Genomic DNA, 23,612 nt, shown 5'->3' with positions numbered 1-23,612 from the left:
GTTCAAAAATACTGCCACCCACCAGGGTAACTCCATCTCAGCCTCCCAGTGGACGCGCCTGTGGTATCAATTTCAAAAGCCGACTTGAATTCCTTCAAGAGTTAGCGCCAGTTGATCACATCATGATGGCAACTTTCAGGCTTTACAAACAATCCATAGTCTGTATACAGACAGCCTCTTGCTGTATCTGAGACTAGAAAAGCGCTCTGTAAGTTTCAGAATACAAGTTACTGCACAGACCATCGGTGAATTGCTTTATTGAGTTTCCAGACAAATTTAACAACAAGCCCACTTAAAAAAAACAACAAAAAGAAAAAACAGAGAAACAGGTAATCAGGGTCAACATCACAACATTACAGCGAGAGTAATAAAAAAAGGGCTTCGTTAAAATGTCCACAAACCCCTGAAATGAAACTGAGCGTGAAGAATCACAATAGTCACCTTCCCTTTTTAGGCTCCTGCAACACAATCCATCAACAGCAAATCAGGACGAGGAGGGGAACAAAAAATAAACAAAACAAACAAAAAACAGGCTGAAACTTCAAAAAAGGGACAAGTATCATCATCAATAATAGTCACAGTAATAGATTGCTCGAATAGCGTGTATTGCACATGTGTACACATATATGCACTTTATATACATGTGAGTCAGCAAGAACTAGACACATGTTATATCGTCGCAACAGGCAAGAATCTGGAGAAAACAACAGCACAGACAGAGAAGAGTCAGGAATGTGCTCGTGATCAGTTTCAACAAAAATGGCGTTTCCCGAAAAGAAAAAAACAACGTTTCAGGCGCGAGCTGAAACGAGTGAAAGGTAACAGAGAGAACGTCTCCCCTCAAAAAACAGGAGGTAAATGAGGGAGAGAGGGCGAACCACCTCTGTCTCCCTCCCACCCGACAGCCCAAATGTACCGCTCTCCCACCCCCGCCCCTGAACACCGCATGATAGCAGGACACTACATTTACACCACAGTATCAAACATATCAAGAAATACACAGTATCAACTCGTAGCAAAATAGTCCGAGTGTGTGTGACTGTGTGCGTTTCACCTCAGTGTCGTGTGGGTGGCAGCAGCAGTAAAGCTATGTGGCCTCCAGGCTGGGGAGGTGCCCTGACAACCCAAACCATCTCTCTGCATCAGCACGGTGTCCTGAAAGAGTTCTCCATTCCCTTCCCTCTTCTCTTTGGGCTCTTCCAGCTAGCGCAATCAGCCCCCGTGCTGAGGCAAGATCCCAATGTTTCCCACCTCGATCTGTGCTCATAAGTGTCCTCGACACCAAGCAGCAACCACTACAGCTGAAGGGTTTGGCCGTCTCTTGGTAACGTGCTAAATCAACGCAACCACAAGTGGTTCATTCAGTTTTTCCAAATTAGGCCAGGTTTGTCCATCGCATCTGTCGACTACGACGACACAGAGGAGCTCACTCAAGCTCGAATCTTGGACAGTAATGCTAATATGAAATTTGGGTATTTTTAAAGATGAGCAAAGTTTAGAACTGTTCACAACCATGTGTGAAGAAAGGGATAAACGTTTGCCGTCATATACTTTGGAAACTTTGCTGGTGTCAAGTTTTGCTCGCTTGGCAATTCCGTTTCTAGATCCGACTGAGTTTGCAAGAAACCCATCTGAACAACATCTTGGGAGGATTTTCCTGTTATTTTTTTTCTAATTCTTTTAAATCTTTAATTTTTATTGTGGAACTAATAAAAACCACAAAATAAGTCTGACCTAGCGAGATAAGGTAGCTAATCATGAGCTCTTATAGGTTTACATGTTGACTTGTTGGGTCAAGGCTTTTTTTTAATGTGATTTTAATTCTTGAAAATACCTAAATTGTTATCCAAACTTGATTTACAGGAAATCAACTAACAATTTGTTCCCTTTGTGAATGCAAGAACAAGGAAAATTGGAAAAATTGTGTGCACTTCCAAATCAAAGGACTTAGAAAACCAACATCTGATTTATTGGTTGTTTCCATTTTACTGGTTTCTCTTCACTTGTTTGCATCTCAAAGGAAAACCTACCAATTAGATTAGATGCTAATTGCTGCTACTGAACCTTTTTCCTAATTATTACAAAAAGCAAAACTACATTTCTATATCATCTTTTCTAAAATGGAAAACAAAGTCTTACTGTTTAACTACATCAACTCAGTCTTTTCTTCTTCACTGGTTTAACAGTTTAGGCCAGCGGTCCCCAACCCCCGGGCCTGGGACTGGTACCGGTCCATGAGTAGTTTGGTGCCGGGATGCGAGTATTGAGGCTCAGGTGTGAAATTCATGGTTTTCAGGGTTTTTTAGCATTATTTTTTTATCGTTTTTTTCGTTAACTCGGTTTCCCTGGGTCCTTTCCGTGTGTTATGAATAAATCTTCTTTTTTTTGGTACTGGTACTGGTTTTATTTTGTTGCATTTACCCGCTACACCTTAAAGGCCAGTCGGTGAAAATATTGTCAGACATAAACCGGTCTGTGGCGCAAAAGAGGTTGGGGACCGCTGGTTTAGGCCACAGTGACCATGATGCCCACAAGATGCTAGTCTAGTTATTGAGGGAATGGAAGATCCTTTAACAAAGTGAATCTTTTACTTGTTGTTACTCATTTTTATAAATGTTAAGGTATTTTTCATCTGAACCAACACCTGTGGTAGTTGCTGCTTGCCTCCAAAGTTCTTCATTTGCTCCCTTTGTGCTTGCATGAACTCCAGTCGAGCTCAGAAGCTGACCCCGTGTAGCACTGCGGTGTCGGGTCATTAAAACGATCGACCTGTCCAGCTCTCGCTCACTCTACGGCCCCCACGAACCCGACGCAAGGCGCTGCTATTACTGACTGCGTGTTAAATGGACAAAATGCCCTTAGTGTTTACAATAGTACAAAAAGACTACACTAAACCACCTGGAAACACAGGTCAATAAATCAATCAATCAATACTGCCTCTCCATTCCACCTGACAGATAATATACACAAAGAGCACTCAACCACACTGTGTAAAAAGGTACAGAGAGTTCCTCCGATCATCGGTTGCTATGGCCTTCTCGCTCTCTGTTCCCGTCACTGCAGTTCTACCACTGTGGTATTGCTTTAAATGGACGAGACCCAGAGGTAGCAGCGTCGGCTAGAACACCACAAAGGGTCCTGGGAAATGAAGTTTAGTGAGGTTGACGATTACGTCGATCAGAGTTAGTCCCCTGACGTCCCAGTATAGTGTTTCTGAGTTGAGTTTCAATAGGTTTTCATAATAGGCCGGTCCAGCTCTGAAGCTTCTGTGTGATTGGTCAGAATGGGAAGGTGGTGGCCAAACAGCAGTCAGCAGGCTTGAGCCTGAAGTTGGGTAGGTTGAGTTTTTGAGACTGAACAAACCTCAACACTTTCAAACATTCACTTTAAAGATTTCATGAGTGGTGCAATTTGACTGCACTTTTTTAATGAGGATGTGAGGATTATATCATGTAACAAAGCACTCGCTCCTTCATTACTGCACTGAAAATAGTGGATTGTCAGCACTGATCCAGGAACAGCACACGATGTATTCTCAGTCATTGTCACAGAATGGAAGCGAAATTTGTGTTAAAAGTTTTAACAGCCTTCATATGCGCTCTGTTCATTGGATGTAAGTCACCATGATATATAGTCGTGGTAATAAGAAAGTACGCCCTATGTAACTTCTAATGTTTCACATATCAGTACATAATCAGATAAAGTGCAACCTCAGAATCACCCCAAGGTCAGAGAAACTGACATGAACCCAGGCAGAGCACCTCGGGTATGAATTAAAGCAATGTTGTAAAGAAGAGCTGTTCCTCCAACAGTGTGAGGAAATGATAGTCATACAGCGGTTACTGCTGCTTGTGCTTCTACAAACTACTGAATTATCCCAGCTTTTATTTATCTGACTTTGTAATGACCTCATTTAAAGAGCTGGTGACGACTCAGTCATTTTGTTTATGCCCGATACTTAAAACCTTAGAATAAACAAAGCATGTACTTTTTTTTGACTCAAACGAGACTGTTAAAAAATCTGAGCAATGCTCTTAAGTCTTAATTTGAAAAAGAACAAGCTTGAAATGAGAAATCATCTCGACACGAGGATGCAACTAAACAATATGAGAAAACAGAAAATGAATCTATCAAGAAATTCTAATTCTAGGCGGATCTCCCTGTGATCTATTGATGTAACAGTGATATTGATAAGCCTGCTGAGTTGCACATTTTTCTGCCAGCTTTGGCTACAGCTGCTGTGTAGCTTTCAGCCTGGATTATATCTTTAAATTCCTCATATTTGTTTAGGATTATATATGCAGGATTATATTTGCTCCCATTAGAAATACACACCTTTAGACCTGTGTCTGTTCACCATTGGAAAACTAGTGATAACATCCCAATTTGAACATGCACAAACTGAGAATCATGTAGCTTTAACAGCAATTCAGGCAATCCAAGTGCCAACCTGGACATTTACTGCTAACTCATGCATGCAGCTTCCTGATGTGTCCTCAACAAAAAACGGTCTTCTCCATTAAAGTTGGTGCAAACCACGTCCAATAATACCTGAGGAAGCAGGTTTTCCTCGCTCTCAGTACTTACTGCTTATTTCACCTTGATTGTAATCAGTTTGTAGTGAGTTTATTCAAGTTTACTGTGGACAGCTGGGGATGAAATACCAATATCCCAGTCCAGCCTCATGGTCTAGGCTCTGGCTGATCCCCTGGTCCTCACCCAGGACCACTTCACCCTGACAGACCCTACAAGGGGCAACAATGACTTCTGAACCCATGGGATCACTCAGCCAAAGCCCTCCACTGTGGTAAGGTGGTGATTATGCTTTCTGGGTGAGGTGTTTTGGGCATGTCCAACTAAATGTGGGGCAGAACCAGGGCACGCTGGAATGGGAACACCCATTTATCACCCCAGAAGAGATGGAGGGCGTGGCTGAGGAAGACCGTCTTAGCATGTCTGCTTAGACTGTTGCTGTGACCTCTAGAAAATGGATGGTAGTGAGTTTAACAGCATTTAAGAGGTCTGACTGTCATCCATCCAGCGAGGCTGTTTTCAACACTCCTGCTGTACCTCATTTCACGATCCATCAAGTGACCATCATTGCTTCACTGCTTCCTGGATCAGAGCTGATACAAACCTAACGTATGAGAATTACAGGGCTCATGATTTGGTACCATCGTGTGATATGTAGAATGAATACCACAGTCTCTGGAGGAGCTAGCGTCATTTGGACTACAAAAACACATAATCACTGGACCAGCCTATTTTACTCAGCCATGACTTTTGACCTTAATATCACCTTTCTGTAGTTGCTGCTGTTTGCCTGCGGAGGGCAGCGCTAGTCCTGCTAGAAGAACTAGAGCTTGCTGACCACCCCCCCTCCAACACAACAATATTCAGCCATCCTGAGCATCTATAAACAAACAAACAAACAGGTCGTGGTCTGATCGCATCAGACCATGTGCTTACTTCCTGTCTAACAGCCAAACCTTTTCAAACTTCAAATCTTCAAATAGAATATATTCAGAAATCCAATCTGATTGGATAAAACACTGTTTACATATATATATTTATATAGAATATTGTTTTTGCTTTTTTATACAAAAAGAGAAAGTCTTTTGTGGTTTTATACATATGTGTATGTACAGATATAGAAAAGTGACCACACCAAACCTGCTGTGATGTAACCATGGCCAACAGGACAGGAGACGCTATTTACACCAAACAGGAAATATTACAATTATTTTTTTTAAAAAAGAGAGAGAGAGAGAGAGAAAGATAACGTGGGACGTGGTGGTCACTGCGGTGGTCACTGCGGTGTTTCAAAAGTACAATCCCACAGTCCCCTCCTTCAAAGAAGAAGGTGCAGGGTTTAGGTCACATGACTAGATCAACACAAATGATAAAGACAGAGCGAGGGAGAGAGAGGACTGATGGGTGTTGCAGTTTCATTAGTTACATGAATCCTGCTAAAGCTGATCTGATCCTGAGACGCTTCCACCAGATTCCACAAAAGTCTGATTGAATATTATTTTAATCTTATTACTAATATTCAACTGAGATTTTTACTGGAGAGTTCTAGTGTGTGAGGATGGCTTTAGAGGGGTTTCTTCCCTCAAAAATGTGAAAAAAAGCAAAACTCAGTCTTTTGGAATATAGCCAGATATTAAAAAATAGTCAAGAAGCAGAATATGTATTTACATGAGCTCATGAGTCTCTCTCTCCATCTCTCTACAGGCTGCTAAATAGTGAGACTGGGACAAACTAAGGCATCCAGATGAAGAAACAAGGACTCAGAAATGAAGTGACCAACTGGATCAACAACAGCGTGTGTGTGTGTGTGTTTGCGTGTGTGTTTAAAAGTGTGCTTCTTCAGTCCTGATCAGCTGGTTGCTGTACTGAGGTGCTGCGGTGGTGGTTTGTGTTTTCTGGACTTAGTTTTAGTTTTTGTGGACAGAAAAAAAGGCACCTAGTTCCTCCTCCTCCCCTGCGAATATTAAAACCAGTTATTTCCTCCAACGGGCAACCCTGCGCTCGACACACGCAAGAGGACCAGTCGTCCGCTTGGTGTGCGGCATTTAAGATTCAAGTTTTTCCACAGTCATCGTCCCTCAGTGGAAACAAAGGAGCAGGGATGGAATAAAAAGGTCACGAGAATGATTGGAGGGTGGAAGAGAACATTTCAGTGGTGCTGTGTACAGGTGGTCAAATATTCAAGGGCTCCCTCTCTGCTGAGACCCACGGAGGTGCTAACAAGTCGTCTGCTCCTCCTTGCATGGACGAAACAGTAGAGAAAAGAAGTGCATCCATGTTTTCGCATGACACGGTTTCTCCTCCGTTAAGTTCTCCTTTGCCAGTTGGAGTCCTCCACAACAGCACGACTGCGCTCTGTGTGTGTGTGTTGTGTTTACCAATGCACACTCCATGGAGGAAGAGAAAGAGAGGTGCTAGAAGGAGATGTAAGTGGAAGTTTGGTGGGCTTCTTGTTTAAGCTCCTCCTACGAAAAGGGCTCCTCTTCCATTGGTTCCTCTGTGGACCTGAGAGAAGGTCAAAGCAAAACAACATAAATGAATAAATACAAGCCTGAGAATTTGTTTGAAAACATGATTCGTTTCATTTCATTGTGAATTACAACACTAATGTTCTTGGATGACATGCGTGCTCTCCTGGCCCTGTAGCATAAAGCTTTCACTGTGCACTGCTGACCTGCTGGTTTCTGTGCTATCAGGAACAGAGCCTGGCTGCTCAACATCAACGCTCAGAGACGCCATGGCGCTGACCGTTTCCGCCTCATCCTTCTCTGACTGGCCTTGAGCCCCCAAGGGGCCGTCGAGTAGTGAGTGTCCACTGGTCTGAGACAAACTCTGGAGACAGGACCAGTGTTTACCTGCAGGGACACAGTGAGAGAAAGAAATACAATCAGGAAGTTGAGAAGATACGATCTCATGGGTTTCTGGCAGTTTAGCGAGCGTTTCTTACTCTGGATCTCTATTACTCTCTCCAGGGAGGCGTAGGCTTTTGGACAGGGCTGCTCCTGAGGCCACTGAAACACAGAGTCGCACTGATGGAGACAGAGAGAAGGGAAAACCAAAAAATAAGTGCTCAACACTTCAAGAAAGTCTGCTGACCAGTGAGGAGTGATGTTCTCATCACTGAATCACAGAACAGGCTAGCTAACATGCTTTATCTCTTTATTAGTTTATGAGTTAGTGGATACTCTGGCTTCCTCCCACAGTCCAAAGACATGCACTACATGGTGTGAATGTGGTTGTGTGTGTATCACAGTGTAATCGGCTTCATAGCTTTTGTCCCAGTAAGAAAGCTACGAAGCAGATTTTCCATCATTTGAGTGAATTTATTTGGACAAAGCAGTAATTGCAGTTTGCGCTCAGTCACCTCAAACCATCACAAAACCTTGTAAACACTGGTGTTGTTGTTCCATACTGTTGTGGCTAACACCTCCAGGTGGTAAAAGTCTAAGGTTAAGACATAAATATTAGACTCTGACTCTCACCGGGTCTCCCAGAAGCGCAGAGACGCAGGCCTCCGATGCGTCACAGATAGCGGTGAGGTCATGACCGCCCTCCAGCGCCATAACAACCCGCCCACCCGCCAGACCCATGAGCAGCTGCGTTAGCTGACCAAAACCTGCCAACACACAACCGTCACACGTGAGAAACACTGCATGTGAACCATAGTCACATAGACTCCTCAGAAGACGGCTCTGTACAGAGACAGCATGTTTCTATTCGTTTGTTGTCTTACTGTTGAAAAACAGTTGTGGTCAAAAAAGAAAAAAGAAGTTGAGCAAAAACCCCAAATTAAAACAAACTAAAGGCTGTACTCACATTTGGCAGAGACATTGTAGCCTCCCAGAGGAGACTGATGACCCTCCACTGCATCGAAGCCTGCTGACACCAGGACCACATCTGGACTGAACTGTTGAGCGATGGGCATCACCACAGTCCTACACACACACACACACACACACACACACACACACACACACACACACACACACACACACAACAACAGAATTTGATTCCACTTATGTTGCAAACCTGAATTAACACCATTCAAATGCATACAAACATCACGAAACGATGAAATCTCCACGTTGAAAAGTTTTACCTGAAAGCAGTGAGGTACTCCACATCACCCATTGGGGGATCTACTCCCCCGGTCCACGCTATGTTCACATTAAAACCAACACCTGCACCTGATCCCACCTGCAGACAGCAGGACAAACAGGGACAGAGCAACAATCATCATCACGTGTCTTTAGCCATTCTGTTTGTAAACTCTGCTGTCTTTGCATTTCTGTCAGTTTCACTTTGTGTCTTTGAGCCTCCAGCTGTCTGCCTGCCTGTTCACCATCAGTTAATCTCTCTCTGTATTCTTGTTGCTTTCTCAGTCATTGGCCTCCTGCATCCTGCAATCAGGTCTTTTCTCTCCTGTGACCATATTTGCCATTTAAACTCAAATAGCCACCGCTTCTCGTTGATTTGCCTCTTGTTCGTTCCTGTGCACTACATTATGCAAGTGGAGATCTTTTTGGCCAGTTTGGTCAGCCAAGGTTGAAACTTTTGGTTTGTCGAATCCTCACACCCACAGAATGACCGGTGGGATTGTGTGATTACCTCCTCTGGAGCGCCGCTGCCAGGAAAGAAGTTTCCGTCGTCGTAGCGATGGAGGGAAATGTAGAGGACGTTGGGGTCACTATAGAAGGCCTGCTGAGTGCCGTTGCCATGGTGAATGTCCTGCAGTGACATATCACAGCAGCGTCAGAGAGAAGGTTAGAGGGAACGTATGTGTTATGCCCCCAGAAATGTGTTCTTTGTGTTCTCTTTATCTCGCTATCGTAGCTTAGAGCGGTGTGTGTATTTTCGTAACCATGACAACACGAGAGCAGTTTACGCTGAGAGTCAGAAAGTGAATCTACTGTGTGACTCGGGATATTAGCGTGTGGGCTCATTCAACCGCCGTTACAGGATTAATCCTTTTCTCTTCGCTAAGGCATAGTCTGTGAGTATAATTCATTTTGTACAATTAAGCGGTGAAGCGTTTTGAACCGTTGTCTGTTATTCGGTTAACTTTATTGTGTCTCATATAAGCTATGCGGCTAGGCTGTCAAGCTGTGATAATTAGCCAGATGCTTTGAGCTTATTGCATCTATAATACATTTCATATATTTCATTGTATTGTGTTTACAGTTTCACAAAAAGTGCCCAGTAAAAACTTCTGGAATCCAATCGTCTGAGTCCTGGAGATTTTCTTGGGAGTGTTTAAGCTGAATGGAAACTTAGCCCATTACAGTATGGTACAGACGCAGTGGACACACAGGGACGGGTTAGCCTTTCACTCAGATTCATTTCCCTTTTAGTTTAACTTTTTAAAACCTTTTAAAAAAATGTTTTCCCAAAACTCTCAGGGATCGTCAAGATGCTGTTCTGGTAAATGTGAGACATGGCTTTGTTTTCCTTTTGCTCTAACTGTTTTTCACTGGAGTCTTAAAGCGTTAGAAACGGTTTTATAACCATTTCCAGACAGATAGATGGAGAATACTTCAGCAGCTTTCTGAGAGTTAAAGCGGGATAAATAGAAATGACTGTGTGATAACATTGTGTGAGTGAAAGGACCGATGTAGAGGGTGTACTGACGCTATAACTGATGTCTTGATTCGGCAGGTCTGCTAGGAATCAGGTCTGGGTGTGGCTAGCAAAACTGAACTGTGATATCCTAATAAAATGTGGTGAATCACAAATAATTCATAATTTAACAAAGATACAATGAGTCCACTAGGCTACATACACAAAAGGTAGGTTTGGATAGCTTTTCTTTATCCTTTAACACATGAAATCATTATTCAAATAGTGCATTTTGTATTTACTCAAATTATCTTTGTCCAATCACGTCACTTCACCTGCAATAATGAACAGTCACATTTAACCCTGATCTTACCCCAGTAAGCCTAAATCCTGCTTCCAGCTGCATCATTAATACATTCATCTTTCAGTACATTGATAGATGAATGTATTAACATGAATCTGTTTCACCCAAACTGAAGAAGCATTCATCTGTTCAGGGGGGGAAGTTTGGAGTAAAAATGAAGTTATTATTACACTTTCTATTAAATATGAAATGCCTAAAAAATGTATGTAAATATAATGTTTTCTATAGTCATAGAGAAACTGTGTGTTCCTGTCTAGCTATCTTTGTGAGGACCGAAATCTGCATTCTACTATACTTGTGAAAACCAACAGTCACTTGTGAGGACACACACACACTGGTCCTCACACGTTTGAAGCCTTTTTGAGGCTCGAAATGTGGTTTTAGTGTCAGGGTTACAATTAGGTTATGGTTAGGTATTAGGGTTAGGCATTCATTTTTAATGGTTAGGGCATAGGTGTCAAACTCTGGCCCGCAGCCTAATTACATTTGGCCCGCGAAACCATACAAAATTACTATCAGAGCTGGCCTGCCAGTATTATACAGTGCATGTACTGCTAATACTACAATTCCCAGAATGCTCTGTTGGTGTTTCGGCGCGTCAGTCATGACAGGACCCATTAGCACCCTCTCCTCTGTTGACCATAGCCATAGCAACCATGCAAATACTGCCATGCTATCTATCCCAAAATGGCAAAAAGAAAGGCAGAAAACAGGAGCTTTCTGGACAGGTGGGAGAATATGATGAAAATCTGATAAATGATAAAATGATAAAATTTAATTCAGAAGGCTGCAAATACATTTTTATTTAAGAAATGAATTCCACTGATGTGTTATTTAATTGGAATTTTGATTTTGCATGTGTGCAATTTTAAGTTATACATACGTTTATATAGTTATATATATTGTTCAGTATTAAGCTTTGCTTGTTCCATATTCAGATTTTCAGCAAAACTTGTTTGAGTCCATAAGAAAAGATTCCTTGCTATATTTGGAGGAAGATTTTTTTCAATGAATATTAACGTTAGCCCGCGACTTTGATCCAGTTTTGAATTTTGGCCCACTGTGTATTTGATTTTGACACCCCTGGGTTAGGGTAAGGGGCTAGGGAAACCATTATGTCAATGAAGGTCCTCACTAAGATAACTGAACGGGCTTAAGGCATTTTTGAGATGTGATTTTAGTGTCAGGGTTACAGTTAGGTTTAGGTTTAGGCTGACAGCATTATGTCAATTAGATGTCCCCACAAAAATATGAAAACATGACTGTGTGTGTGTGTGTCTGCCCTCTCACCCAGTCCACAATGAGGATCTTGCCCACTCCAAGTTTCTGCTGCAGCAGCTTGGCAGTAATGGCGACTGAATTGAAGAAACAAAAGCCCCTGTGCAAACACATTAAAAAAACATATTAGTCAAGCTGGAGATGTAGTGAGAGAAATGTAGTCAGAATTCTGTGACAGGTGTACTGACATAGCCGTGGACTCCTCAGCATGGTGCCCTGGAGGACGAACAACTGCGAAGCCATTCTAGAGAAACAAGCACAGAGTGAGGGGGACGCGCACGCAGCATGAGCTCACACTCATGGTTTGTGGTTGCCTCGGTGAAAGCCTTACTTTTAACTCCCCTGCAGCCACTCTGAAGGCCAGCTCGATGACCGAGCCCACCGCCATGCGCACTGCAGCCGATGAGTGCATCTCATTCCACACTGTGTCGCTGTCCACCTGCAGGGGGCAGCACACAGTTCAGACCAGGGCTAACACTAACACAGGCAGACCAGCTAGAAAGAGAGAATCTCACCCCTATTCCTCCACAGGGAAGAACAGCGTACATCTTCTGGCTAATCGGACCTGGAACGAAAATCAGCCAGAGTTGAGGTTACGGCACAGGAAGTGCTCGATACATTTATCACAAGTGGAAATAATAATAACAGGCAAACAGTAAAGTGGGTACGACACCCACACAGGCAACAGCCAAACACAGGATGGAAGGACCATAACTGGGTTGTCAGAACACACACTCAGTCATCACGACATCTCAATGTTATCAACCTTTATGTAATTACAAATGATGTTTCCTGGGTAAAGTATTCAGTTACAGTGGACACACTGCTGGGTCCTGAGCTTATTTACAGTAAGGATGCTGTGACATTCCTGTCTTATTTTCCTCTGTGGAGTTACTGTGAGGATAATTGATCTGGGTGTCTGATTGATGTATTGCTTTATTTCTAAAAATTAAACAGGAACATTTAAAGAAGCGATAAAACTCATGCTAACTCGTACAGCAAAAGTTAAGCCAGGGCTGCATTTTTCTCTATAATTTACTCTGTAATTTATAATTTACAGATTTACTTTAGTCAAGCTTCAGTGTATAGAAAGTGTAGACAGACAGTCAGACAGACAGACGGGTACCGAGCAGCTTCTTGTGGTCCAGTTTGTGCCGATTGAGCGGACTGGTTCCATACAGCAGGGTGTGGAACTCTGAATGGACGGACTGGATCTCATCCAGAGATGCTTTACGCCCACGAATCCTCTGCTCACACACAGACAGAGAGTAATGTTTGCATACAACAAAATCAACTTTGCAAGAAATGACAGATGTGCTGTACTTGCTTTTACACAGTGTATAAATCAATAAACTGAATTGAACAAATCATTGCAGGCTCTGCTGTCAGTGTGAAGGCCTTATCTGAAACTTAAGAATGTGTGTGTACCTCACAGCGGCCCAGCAGGCCTGTCTCCTGCAGTCTGGACCAGATGCTCTGAACTCTCCCAGCATGCTCTGGGTGGATGTGAGCGTTCCCACACACACACTGATGTTTCAGCATCAGACTGTCATATACGAGCCCTGGAGAGGGAGAGGAAAAAGATACACACAGATATTGCAATGAAATAAAAGCCTGTAGTTCAGTGGTATGGACACCGGGTCAACAGCAGCTGTAGTACCCAGTGATCACCACAAGATGTCAGGAGCAACTACCAATTACATGTATTTGTGTGCAGCTGCATAGAGTCTGTTTTTATATTCGTAAACTGGAATTTAACACTGGTTGGTCTGTTACGGAGTGGAAAACAAAAGATCCACTTTAAGCATGAAATGAGTCACAGCAGCACAATAAGAACACAATCTATGAAGATTTAAGATTTCAAAATTTACAGCCACACGTTTACTCTGAAATAACTGTCAAAGAGAGACGGGTCACCTCAGAACCATCTCAGGCCACAAACAGCAGAACTCTCTGCCTGGGAGGGATGTGAGGTGGGCAAATGAACTGAATCATTTCTTCAACAGATTTGATTCAACCATGAGACAGTCTACAACATCGGCTGCAGACTCACCCACCCCCACTGCTGCTGTTCCACCTCTGACACCTCAGACACTTCACACCTCCTCTATTCACCCTGCTCACTCCCCCCCACCCCCAACAACAGCATCCAATACACACTCAACACAAGGCTCCAGCCTGTCTCTCTCAACCACCCAGGTTAGGAGGGAACTGAGGAGGATTAATGGCAAGAAGGCAGCGGGTCCAGATGGCATCAGCTCGAGGGTCGTCAGGTCCTGCACGGACCAACTGTGTGGGGTGATGGAGCACCTCTTCAACCTGAGCCTGAGGTTGGGAAGAGTCCCACAGCTCTGGAAAACCTCCTGTGTTGTACCAGTGCCAAAGACCTCACGCTCCAAGGACCTCAACAGCTACAGGCCGGTGGCTCTGACATCCCACCTGATGAAGACCCTGGAGCGGTTGGTCCTGGCTCAGCTTCGGCGCCTAACAAGCTCATCACTGGACCCACTTCAGTTTGCCTACCAGCCTGGCATTGGAGCGGATGATGCCGTCATTCACCTCCTACATCGTTCCCTCGCTCACCTGGAGACCGCTGGAAGCACTGTGAGAATCATGTTCTTTGATTTCTCCAGTGCCTTCAACACCATTCTTCCCTCGGTTCTGAAGGACAAGCTGGAGAACTCTGGAGTGGACCATCACCTCACTACCTGGATCCTGGACTACCTCACCGACCGACCACAGTATGTGAGGACTCAGGGCTGTGTGTCGGACAGGGTCGTCTGCAGTACGGGGGCCCCACAGGGAACGGTTCTGGCTCCGTTCCTCTTCACCATCTACACTGCAGACTTCTCCCACAATTCCACCCAGTGCTTCCTGCAGAAGTTCTCTGATGACTCTGCAATAGTCGGCCTCATCACTGATGGGGACGACAAGGAGTACAGAGGACTGACTCAAGACTTTGTGGACTGGTGCCAGCTGAACTACCTCCAGATCAACGCCAGTAAAACCAAGGAGCTGGTGGTAGACTTCCGCAGGCACAAGCATTCTCCACTGCAACCACTGAACATCCAAGGTATGGACATTGAGGCTGTGGACAGCTACAGGTACCTTGGTGTTCATCTGAACAACAGACTGGACTGGACTCATAACTCAGACGCCCTCTACAGGAAAGGGCAGAGCAGGCTGTACCTGCTGCGGAGACTCAGGTCGTTTGGAGTGGAGGGCCCACTCCTGAAGACCTTCTATGACTCTGTGGTGGCTTCTGCTATCTTTTATGGTGTGGTCTGCTGGGGCGGCAGCATCTCTGCTGGGGACAGGAAGAGACTGAACAGGGTGATCCGAAGGGCCAGCTCTGTTCTAGGATGCCCTCTGGACCCAGTGGAGGTGGTGAGTGACAGGAGAACGGCGGCTAAGCTGTCATCCCTGTTGGACAACATCTCCCACCCCATGCAGCAGACTGTGACAGCACTGAGCAGCTCCTTCAGTGGGAGACTGCGGCACCCACGGTGTGGGACGGAGAGATTTCGCAGGTCTTTCCTCCCCACTGCTGTCAGACTCCATAATAAAGACTTTAACTGATCAAGCACACACATCCACACTTATGCAATAATACTAAGTGCAATAATCCTTTCTGTCATCGTTGTATTTTTACTCAGTTGTATATAGCATTCGTATTCTATTTTTATCTTATTGTATATTTTTATTCTATTTTATTCTACTGTATATAGTATTTTATTTTATTCTATTCTGTACAGTTGTGTACTGTATTTATTCTTATTGTATTCTAATTTTTGCCTCATAACTTTTGCACTGTCCACTTCCTGCTGTGACAAAACAAATTTCCCACGTGTGGGACTAATAAAGGTTATCTTATCTTATCTTATCTTATCTTAATCACCAGCTTTCATTATCAGGATTAACATGAGCATGCTCTCTGGAGCCTCTGTTTTCAAGCTTGCATTTTTACAAGGCCACATCTGTCAGATCTGCCCTCGTTTCATCCTGGTCAGACCCCATCTCAGGCTAAGCTCATGTTAAAGTGAACCCTTTTCTACATAAAAGAACTGGACTAGGAAAACAACAGCACAAAACTCATGGTTTGAGTCTTTATTTGGTACCAAAGACTTAAAAGCTAATTTAATACCAGAATAAATCTGTTTAATAACAGACGCAGTGTGAGATGAATAAGGATTACTTATGAACTATGATTCAAATCCAAGAATTCAAACTTGGAGCAGAACAGGTCATTACTGTGACGCTCCCTCTCTCTGGCTTTGAAAATGCCAAGAACGCAGCTTACGGTCTGAATAAACTTTATAAGTGTGCCAGCTGCACAGTGTGAGCTGAAGTAAATCTAGGTGAGGCGATTAAAACGTGAAGTGCTCAGACTCCTCTGTGTAACAGTTTAGTTTACAGTACTCATGCAAGGAAGTCTCATATGGAGCTGTTGTCCTGTGGATTCAGAGCATACAGTAAAGAACACCCTGACCTGACCTGCACGTTCTCGTCCCAGCACATCAATGCAACATCAAAACAGGAAGAGCTCTTACTGGAAAATAATCAAATATAAAACAAGGTACGAGTGATGGGCTCATGCGCTGTTCATCTGAACCGTCAACCGAGAGAGTCAGCTCCCTGTTGCTAGGCAACAAGTATGGAGGCCTCCAGTAGGCAGACTTGACACCATCACATTGTTAACCAATGGGAAACCAGATGTGCGCACGCACAACCACATAAGAAGCGCAAACACAGAAAACTGACCGGTAGTGAAGAGGTGTTTGATGGGATTAACGGCAGCTGCAGGAGAGGACTGCGCTCTACCCAGGGGTCTGTGGGGCAACGAGGACTGGAACACACCCAGCTGCTGCAAGGCCTGATGGGACAGGGATGGAGGGAGAGAAGAGATAGAAAGTAATGATTCGCTGCAGGAGGATGAATCAGAGATCAGCTCATTCACTGCAGCGATGGAGGATGTGTGTGTTTAAGAGGAGAGCACACTTAAAACCAGTCCTGTCTCTCTGTCTCTGCACACACACACACACACACACACACACACACACACACACACACACACACACACTGAAATCACTATTCAAAATATTGTATCATTCACAAAAATTGTGTTCCGTTTTCATGACATTTGGACTGACTGTCCTGAAATCTAACTGATCACCACCCCCTCATGGTATGTGTGTGAGATTTCAGGTTTGTGTAACCACTCCCCTCACACACACACACACACTCTGTGGTGTCTATATATAGGGAGTGTTGCTGTGCTCCCTGCTGCGATCTGGGTGACTCATCACGCGTGGGTGGACACTAAAAGACACACACTCGAAGATATACAGACATACAGGACACACATACACACACAGCGGTGAGTCCAGTGGTTGAGTCATCAGCTGGTGATGTCACTGCGGCATCAACAAGTGTGTGTGTGTGTGTCTGTGCATCATTATCTTGAGGCTGGGTCAGCTTTAAAGGCTTTTGTCTTTCCTCCACTGTTCAACAACGTGCCCCAAACATCCAACCTGATACTTGCAGTACTGAGCAACAACAGGTCCTGCAGCAGAGGACGTGAACCCCTGCAGAGCCCTGATCTCATCATGCAGTCTCCCAGGAAGCATCCTCCCTCTGATTTTGCATATTACTGTATACGCTGCATAAAAGCAGTGAAGTTGTTCATATTCAAATGCCATCTTGTTTTGTTTTGGTTAAGCATCTGATTTCTTCTTCTTCTGATGACTCATCAAGTACCGGTGCAAAAATAAATAAATAAAGCTGTTTCTCCACAATCACAGCATCCACTTTAACCCTCCTCTCAGTAAGTACCACCCACAGTGAACACGGGTCAGAGGTGTCATGGGGCTGGAGAGAGAAAGATGACTGAAAAACACAGTGAAATGTGCAGGTTAAATGCACTTAAACTCAATGACCGCTAGCACGCACGTCACACACGGACCTTTACGGTCGGGTCCAGAAGTATTTAGACAGCAGCACAATTTTCCTACAGAAATGTTGCCTCCGTACTAAATCAATGAAATGAAGCAATCAAGATGCGATTGAAGTGGAAACTTCAGCTTTAATTCAAGAGGCTGACCACAAATCTTGCATTAAGCATTTAGGAATTACAGCTATTTTTATACACACTCCCTCCACAGTAACAAGAGCAGTGTACCATAACTGAGTATATCAGAAACCTTTAAACATTCGGAAGCCAAACCAAAAACTGAGAGTTCTCCTTCTGTGGCTTCAGTGTTGTGTGCTCAGGTAAGCTGGTAACCACTGAAGACCTCTCCATGTTTTGCTTTAAGAGGTGCTTCTGTTGGACCATTGCAAGGCTGAACTGTGAAGCACTATCTTATCAGTTTTGCAGCATCTGATTGAAAGTACAGTTTGCACCTGCAGTCACATAATCAATAAAGAAGAGTGGTGACCTGAACTGAATGATTGTGACCATAAACTCATCGCAGAAGTGTTTACAAAAAAAACGTCGGCACTTCTTCAGAGCTGGTGAAGTCGCCCTCTGTTGGCCATTTGATAAAAGGCAGGCTTAAAGTATTTCTGTTGAGGCTTTACTTCTTAGATATGACAGGTACGTCCTTAATGCCGTCTCTACTATGTTGGAGAGGCGATCAGGTGTATGAATAATGATGCTTTCTTGTCCCTGTTCATGCTCTTATCATGTTTCACATTTGTAAGGCTGTTCTAATCTGGCTGTTTGTGCTCGTCACTGCAGCCACTCACTTTGAGGTTAAACTCTACTTACATTCACTAACTGTAGATTTAAATGTTCTCAACTTTACTCAATGTTATGTAAAGCTTTTGTTTACCAGGGAAACAACTCAACTGTGATTATCACCTTTATCTGCCATGTGTAGTCTCCGTGGTCTTTTGGTGTTGCTCAGCTCATCCTTCTGTTTTTGGCCAATTCAACTGTTGATACCAAATGTTGGCATCAGAGTCTGATTGTGGAACGACATATTTAGAATACCAGATGGCAGACTAAATAGGAAAGAATTCATGTAGTTAGCATCACTGATCCACTTTGAGCAAAGTGATCCTTACGTTCAGTCAGAGTCCTTGAACAGTGTTGTGCTCACACAGTTAGACGTCACCACCCTGCACACTGCCAAGTGGTCTGAGCATCACATTGTATAAGTTGGCTCTTCAAGAACGCTTAGCCTCGTCTAAGACGAGAAAAATATGCGTTTGGCAAATTTTGGAAAATTCAATGTGTGTTCTTTTTCCTGAAAGCAGATAAGACACGTTATGCAATGAGCTCAGCCCAAAAGGAATACTCTGAAGTGATACGTAAATGTACTGCAGCTCAGAATTGCTATGTGTGAAAACAGTTGCGCGTGGGTGAAAAACACCTGAAGCCACCTCAGCTTTAGACTGAAGTAAGAGGCCGACCATTAGCTGGGATGAGTCAGATCACTAACGCAAAGCAACCGCTGTAACAGAGCAAACGCAGTGAGATACAAAACAGCAGGAAGGCGGTCAGTGATGCATTTGTGTGACTCATCCCTCTGTGGGATGACGCTGTGGAACCAACAAGTCCTGAGTTTTAAGACAGACCGTGGGCTTTGAAGGAGCTCCTGTTGGACACCTTGTCATTATCAGATGAGCCCAAGCTCACTAACTGACCACACCCATTTACATGAACCAAGCTGATTATCAATGATGCAAAGCTGCACTGTATTCACACACAAACCTGACTGTAACTCCCTCTCTCCTCTTCGTCGCCCTCCCTCAACTGAATGATATCTTCATCCTCTTCCTCTTCTTCCAGCTCACTCTCGGTGCTCTCCCCTTTGATATGCACGCTTCCACACTCCTCCTCACCCTTCACGTGCACGCCGAGACGCTCAGATGAAGGCGTGCTATCATCAGACCCCTCCTTCTGAAGCCTGATTGGATGAGAAGACAGAACAGAGGGAAAAGGTGTGTCCAGGAGCCAGATACACGTGCTCTTTACGAAAACTAGCTTCTGGGACAGATTTACAAAGCAGGGCAACTGATCGACAACCTGCAACTGAACAACGCACCAACGAGAGTGTAAAGCTATGCGAACAGGCACAGCCGGTTCATTTCAATAATGATGTCGGCATGATCTACCAAGAGCAGCACAAATTAGCAGGCTGGACACAAGTAGGACCTGGTGAGAGAATGAGTCATCTATTGTTGCTGAAATCTGACAAACATAACAAGCTCATGTATTACAATGTTTCCTTCCAGGAAAAACAGCAATTCAGAAAAATGTTTTGATTCAAGAGCAAAACCAAAGGAAACTGAACAAGATCCGTTCGGGTCTTAAGACTGAGTCCAGGGCTGTTTCATTTCCACCTTACAAACCTGAACTCTGACAGCTGACTGATGGGATGATTAGGCAGTCAAATATCTACATCAATAATAGAAGCGACACACTTTATGTTGTTATGCAAGTCATAGAAAATTCCTAAAAGCTTAATTGTGATGATGAAGAGCTCTATAGCACTCTGCAGTTTTCACTCCCAACGTTTGTACAGAAATCTGACTATAAACCAAAAACACTGCACACTGCACACTTGACTCTCTGTAACAGATCCATGACCTGCATGTGTTTAGCACCAAAGCACTTGGGTTCACAGTTTGAGCCACCCATTATAAGCTTGTTCCGCTAACAACCATCTCAGCTATGCCAGGAACACCAGTTAAGATAATGTGTAGAAATAATGGCAGGCAACCACAAACCTAAATCGTGTTGTGAGTCACTTAAATATTTCTCAAAACTCTGAGCTCAGAAGAGGAAACTGTGATGACTACGTCAGCCAACAAGATCAGTAAAAATGTAAAAATAGGAGCAGCCACACTCTTCATTTCTACAGATATATAATAATATATACATATATATATATTTATATTTATATTGTTATTAACCAGCCTAATAACAAAGCCTAAATAATAACAAACTGAATTCATGTTTTTATACTCATATTTGAGCTAACGGAGTGGACATCTCTGAGAACAGAACATTCACTTTTTATATTCAGGAATTGTATTTGTAATTTCAATTAAAAACAAATAACAGCTTTTCAGCTTCTTTGTAAAGCAACAAATTTGAAACATCACAGATAAAAACAATATTTCTATTTAGCATTAAACAGCCTCCACATACTGCTGGAGGAACCATTACTGAACGAGGATTTTGGCATTGGCATAAACCTCACATCAGGCTGGGGCTAATAATGTGTTAAGCACTGTGTGTCACACAGAGACACACAAACACAGAAATACTGGCACACCTGTGAAGGCCCACCCCTTCATCCTCCTCCTGCATGTCATTGGTCTCTGTAAGCTCCTCCTCTGTTTCCTCTGGGTGAGTGGGTGGTGGCCTAGGTAAATCTGTCCCCTTTGACAGCATCTACACACACACAAACACACAAAGATTATGTGAGAATCTGCACGTGTGCTCATCTGTGTGTGTGTGTGTGTAATTGTGTCTACCTTGTAATGCTTCTCCAGGAAGTGATGGTGCTGCTGTTGAACCACCAGTTGCTGCAGGGCCTGGGGGGACTGGGGCAAAGGTGCGCTCTGCGTACGAGCCAGCGGCCGGTGGCGAGGCAGCTTGTTGACGGCCCGCATGCCACCCGACACACCTCTCTCTGCCGTAACCAGCGGCGATTGGCTGTACATGGGCACTGGACAGGTCAAGGGTCACAGAAAAAGGTGATGAGTTAGGCGCTGTCGTGAATTTTTGTGTATGTGCTGTGTGCGCGATTGTGTTTGCACCACCTAGCATAGCAGTCTGTTGCCTAGCCTGCTCCAGCAGTAGTACGTGTTGCAGTAACGAGGAATGGGCTGAATGAGAGCTGGGGGGCGGAGTCTCCACATCATGTCCCACACCTGCAAAGAGATATTAAATCATAACTAAAGAATTCAATTTAAACCAACTACAGTCACGATGCACTTTTATGATTAGTGCACGATGACTCACTAAACTCTGATATGAGCAGCGGTCCAGCTCACCTGCTGGAAGGGAGGACGTGGAGAGAAACTTTCCTGTTAGAGCTCCACCCCCCCGCAGCGACTGGATGGCCTGACGCTCTGCCTCTTGCTGGGCAGACAGCTTCTGGGAGGGCTTTAGAGGGAGTATTACCATAGTTACCACACAGACACAAATTGACAGGCACCTCATGGCAGTTTTTCAGCTGCTCAGCTTTTTGCTTAAATCCTCTCCTTGAACAGGAACTGTTTATTTAACACAGAACTCAGAACAACAAATCTATGAAGTGCTGGATTCCTTCTGATGGTACAGATTTCCTACAGTGGTGCAAACAGAGCTCGGAGCAAACGGAGCAACCAAAACTCATCATGAAAATGTATCCAAAGCCAAGACCAAAGAAGTCTCAACACCGTGTTTGGTTGTCTTAGCATATTTTACCTTTATAAAAATGCAGGAATAACTAGCTTTACACTGAAACACAAGAATAGGACTCTTTATTGTTTCCATGTATTCCATAAGAAGCAGCCTGTGGATATCTTTCCACTGGGTTCGTGTAGAAATGTGCAGACATAAAAATCCCACTGGAGAAAGAGCTTTTAACCAAATCATACATTTTAAGGATAGCACTCGCTTACACATGCAAGCTAGAAGTGATCTCTCACCAAAATGAACAGTCATGGAAATAAAACGGCCTCCTTTGGTTTACTTCTGTGTGGAAAACTACACACATATAGAAAAAGAAGAGCCACTGCTTCATGGATCACTTAGTGTAAGTGAGTAAGACTGACTGCTTTGTAACAAAAGTGCACGTCAGCTAGACGAAACTCCTGGGTTTAAAAAGCAAAGCAACAAGGAGGCGACTTCTACGCTCACCACAAGGAGGCCAGTTGGAAAGAAGTCACTGGCAAATGACTGATTGACACCCTCAGTAAACCTTTTCCCAATTCATTCATACAGCTCCATTTAACAACAACAGCTGGCACAAGGTACTTTATATTGTTAAGTAAAGAACCTGCAGAGGTAAGCAACCCCAGCAATCACACCAATCCCACAACTGTCTATGACTGAGCATTTGGTGACAGTGGGAAGGAAGAACTTCCTTTTAACAGGAAGAAACCTCCACCAGAACCAAGCTCAGAAAAAACAGGATACGCAGATACTTATAGAACTACAGGTTACTGTGTAACAGTGTGTGTGGCGAGTCCATCAGTGTGGGGGTGTATAGTGTGTGTTTGTGTGTTCTTGTGTCGATGGGTACATGCACCGCAGTGACTCACCGTGATATGTGTGTTGGCAGGGAGACCCAGCGAGATATTCGGCAGGGAGGGTGAGGTGTAGAGACTCAGAGGACTCAATGTCCCATCAGCCCCCAGCGTCTGATGGAGAGACCTCAGCTGCAGAAAAACAAACACGCAAGCAGTTTTAGTGTCCTGCACAGGGAGAACTCAGTTTGTTAAATTTAGCACATACTGGGGCAAAATATAATTAACTGCTTCTTCTTCTTGTTATAGAAGAAGACCATTTCCTGGAAGTTTCTTGGAAGAGCACAAAAACAGGAAACTTCCATGGCATTTGTTCCACACTCGCTCAACTTAAATAAACAGAGGAGTCTTGTCAGCCTTGAAGGCCTTTAAGAATTACTCCATACAGCCTGCTTTAACATGCATTTGATACAGTTGTGCCCAGTATATTATCCATATTCAACACCACTCTTAGAAATATGCCTCTGGAATAAAATGAAAAAATGAAATCACACTGTCTTTGGCCATGCTTGTCTTTAATCTCTAACTAGAGCCCGACTGATATCTCAGTATCAGTGTTTATAATGCCCAACAAAGGAAAACTCAAAAGGTAAAGAGACAGGAAACCATGTTATGAGCACTGATGTTGGAT

The 23,612-nt window shown here is 43.9% G+C and overlaps 1 protein-coding gene and 1 long non-coding RNA gene across 4 annotated transcripts in view; one reads left to right on the top strand and one right to left on the bottom strand.

Moving 5' to 3' along the window:
* Positions 1-241: 241 nt before the first annotated feature.
* The window catches only part of hdac5 (histone deacetylase 5), a 66,496-nt gene continuing 43,125 nt past the window's right edge, over positions 242-23,612 (bottom strand). For both annotated transcript variants that reach the window (XM_086287928.1, XM_086287927.1), the window contains 20 exons: positions 22,997-23,113; positions 21,743-21,854; positions 21,509-21,619; positions 21,221-21,414; positions 21,019-21,137; positions 19,449-19,644; positions 16,493-16,604; positions 13,160-13,293; positions 12,858-12,978; positions 12,247-12,296; positions 12,063-12,170; positions 11,920-11,975; positions 11,744-11,831; positions 9,142-9,261; positions 8,633-8,730; positions 8,350-8,468; positions 8,016-8,149; positions 7,481-7,562; positions 7,208-7,388; positions 242-7,038 (listed from right to left, as the gene is read on the bottom strand). In XM_086287928.1, the coding sequence (XP_086144054.1) occupies positions 6,999-7,038; positions 7,208-7,388; positions 7,481-7,562; positions 8,016-8,149; positions 8,350-8,468; positions 8,633-8,730; positions 9,142-9,261; positions 11,744-11,831; positions 11,920-11,975; positions 12,063-12,170; positions 12,247-12,296; positions 12,858-12,978; positions 13,160-13,293; positions 16,493-16,604; positions 19,449-19,644; positions 21,019-21,137; positions 21,221-21,414; positions 21,509-21,619; positions 21,743-21,854; positions 22,997-23,113 (2,292 nt within the window). In that variant the 3' untranslated portion in view covers positions 242-6,998. The remainder of the gene's footprint in view (positions 7,039-7,207; positions 7,389-7,480; positions 7,563-8,015; positions 8,150-8,349; positions 8,469-8,632; positions 8,731-9,141; positions 9,262-11,743; positions 11,832-11,919; positions 11,976-12,062; positions 12,171-12,246; positions 12,297-12,857; positions 12,979-13,159; positions 13,294-16,492; positions 16,605-19,448; positions 19,645-21,018; positions 21,138-21,220; positions 21,415-21,508; positions 21,620-21,742; positions 21,855-22,996; positions 23,114-23,612) is intronic.
* LOC147331729 (uncharacterized) lies at positions 20,876-23,463 on the top strand. Of its 2 annotated transcripts, none has more exons than XR_015128719.1 (3): positions 20,876-21,092; positions 21,239-21,442; positions 23,017-23,463. It is a non-coding gene; the product is annotated as an uncharacterized LOC147331729 (long non-coding RNA). The 2 variants fall into 2 exon arrangements; XR_015128718.1 differs by having other exon boundaries at positions 20,876-21,112.

This window comes from Aulonocara sp. 'chitande type north' Nkhata Bay, linkage group LG4 (assembly GCF_057382095.1).
Source record: "Aulonocara sp. 'chitande type north' Nkhata Bay isolate Kocher_YH1m ecotype deep benthic linkage group LG4, A_spYH_male_GT1.1, whole genome shotgun sequence".
NCBI classification, from domain to species: Eukaryota; Metazoa; Chordata; class Actinopteri; order Cichliformes; family Cichlidae; genus Aulonocara; species Aulonocara sp. 'chitande type north' Nkhata Bay.
This window is presented reverse-complemented; position numbering and strand designations above follow the sequence as displayed.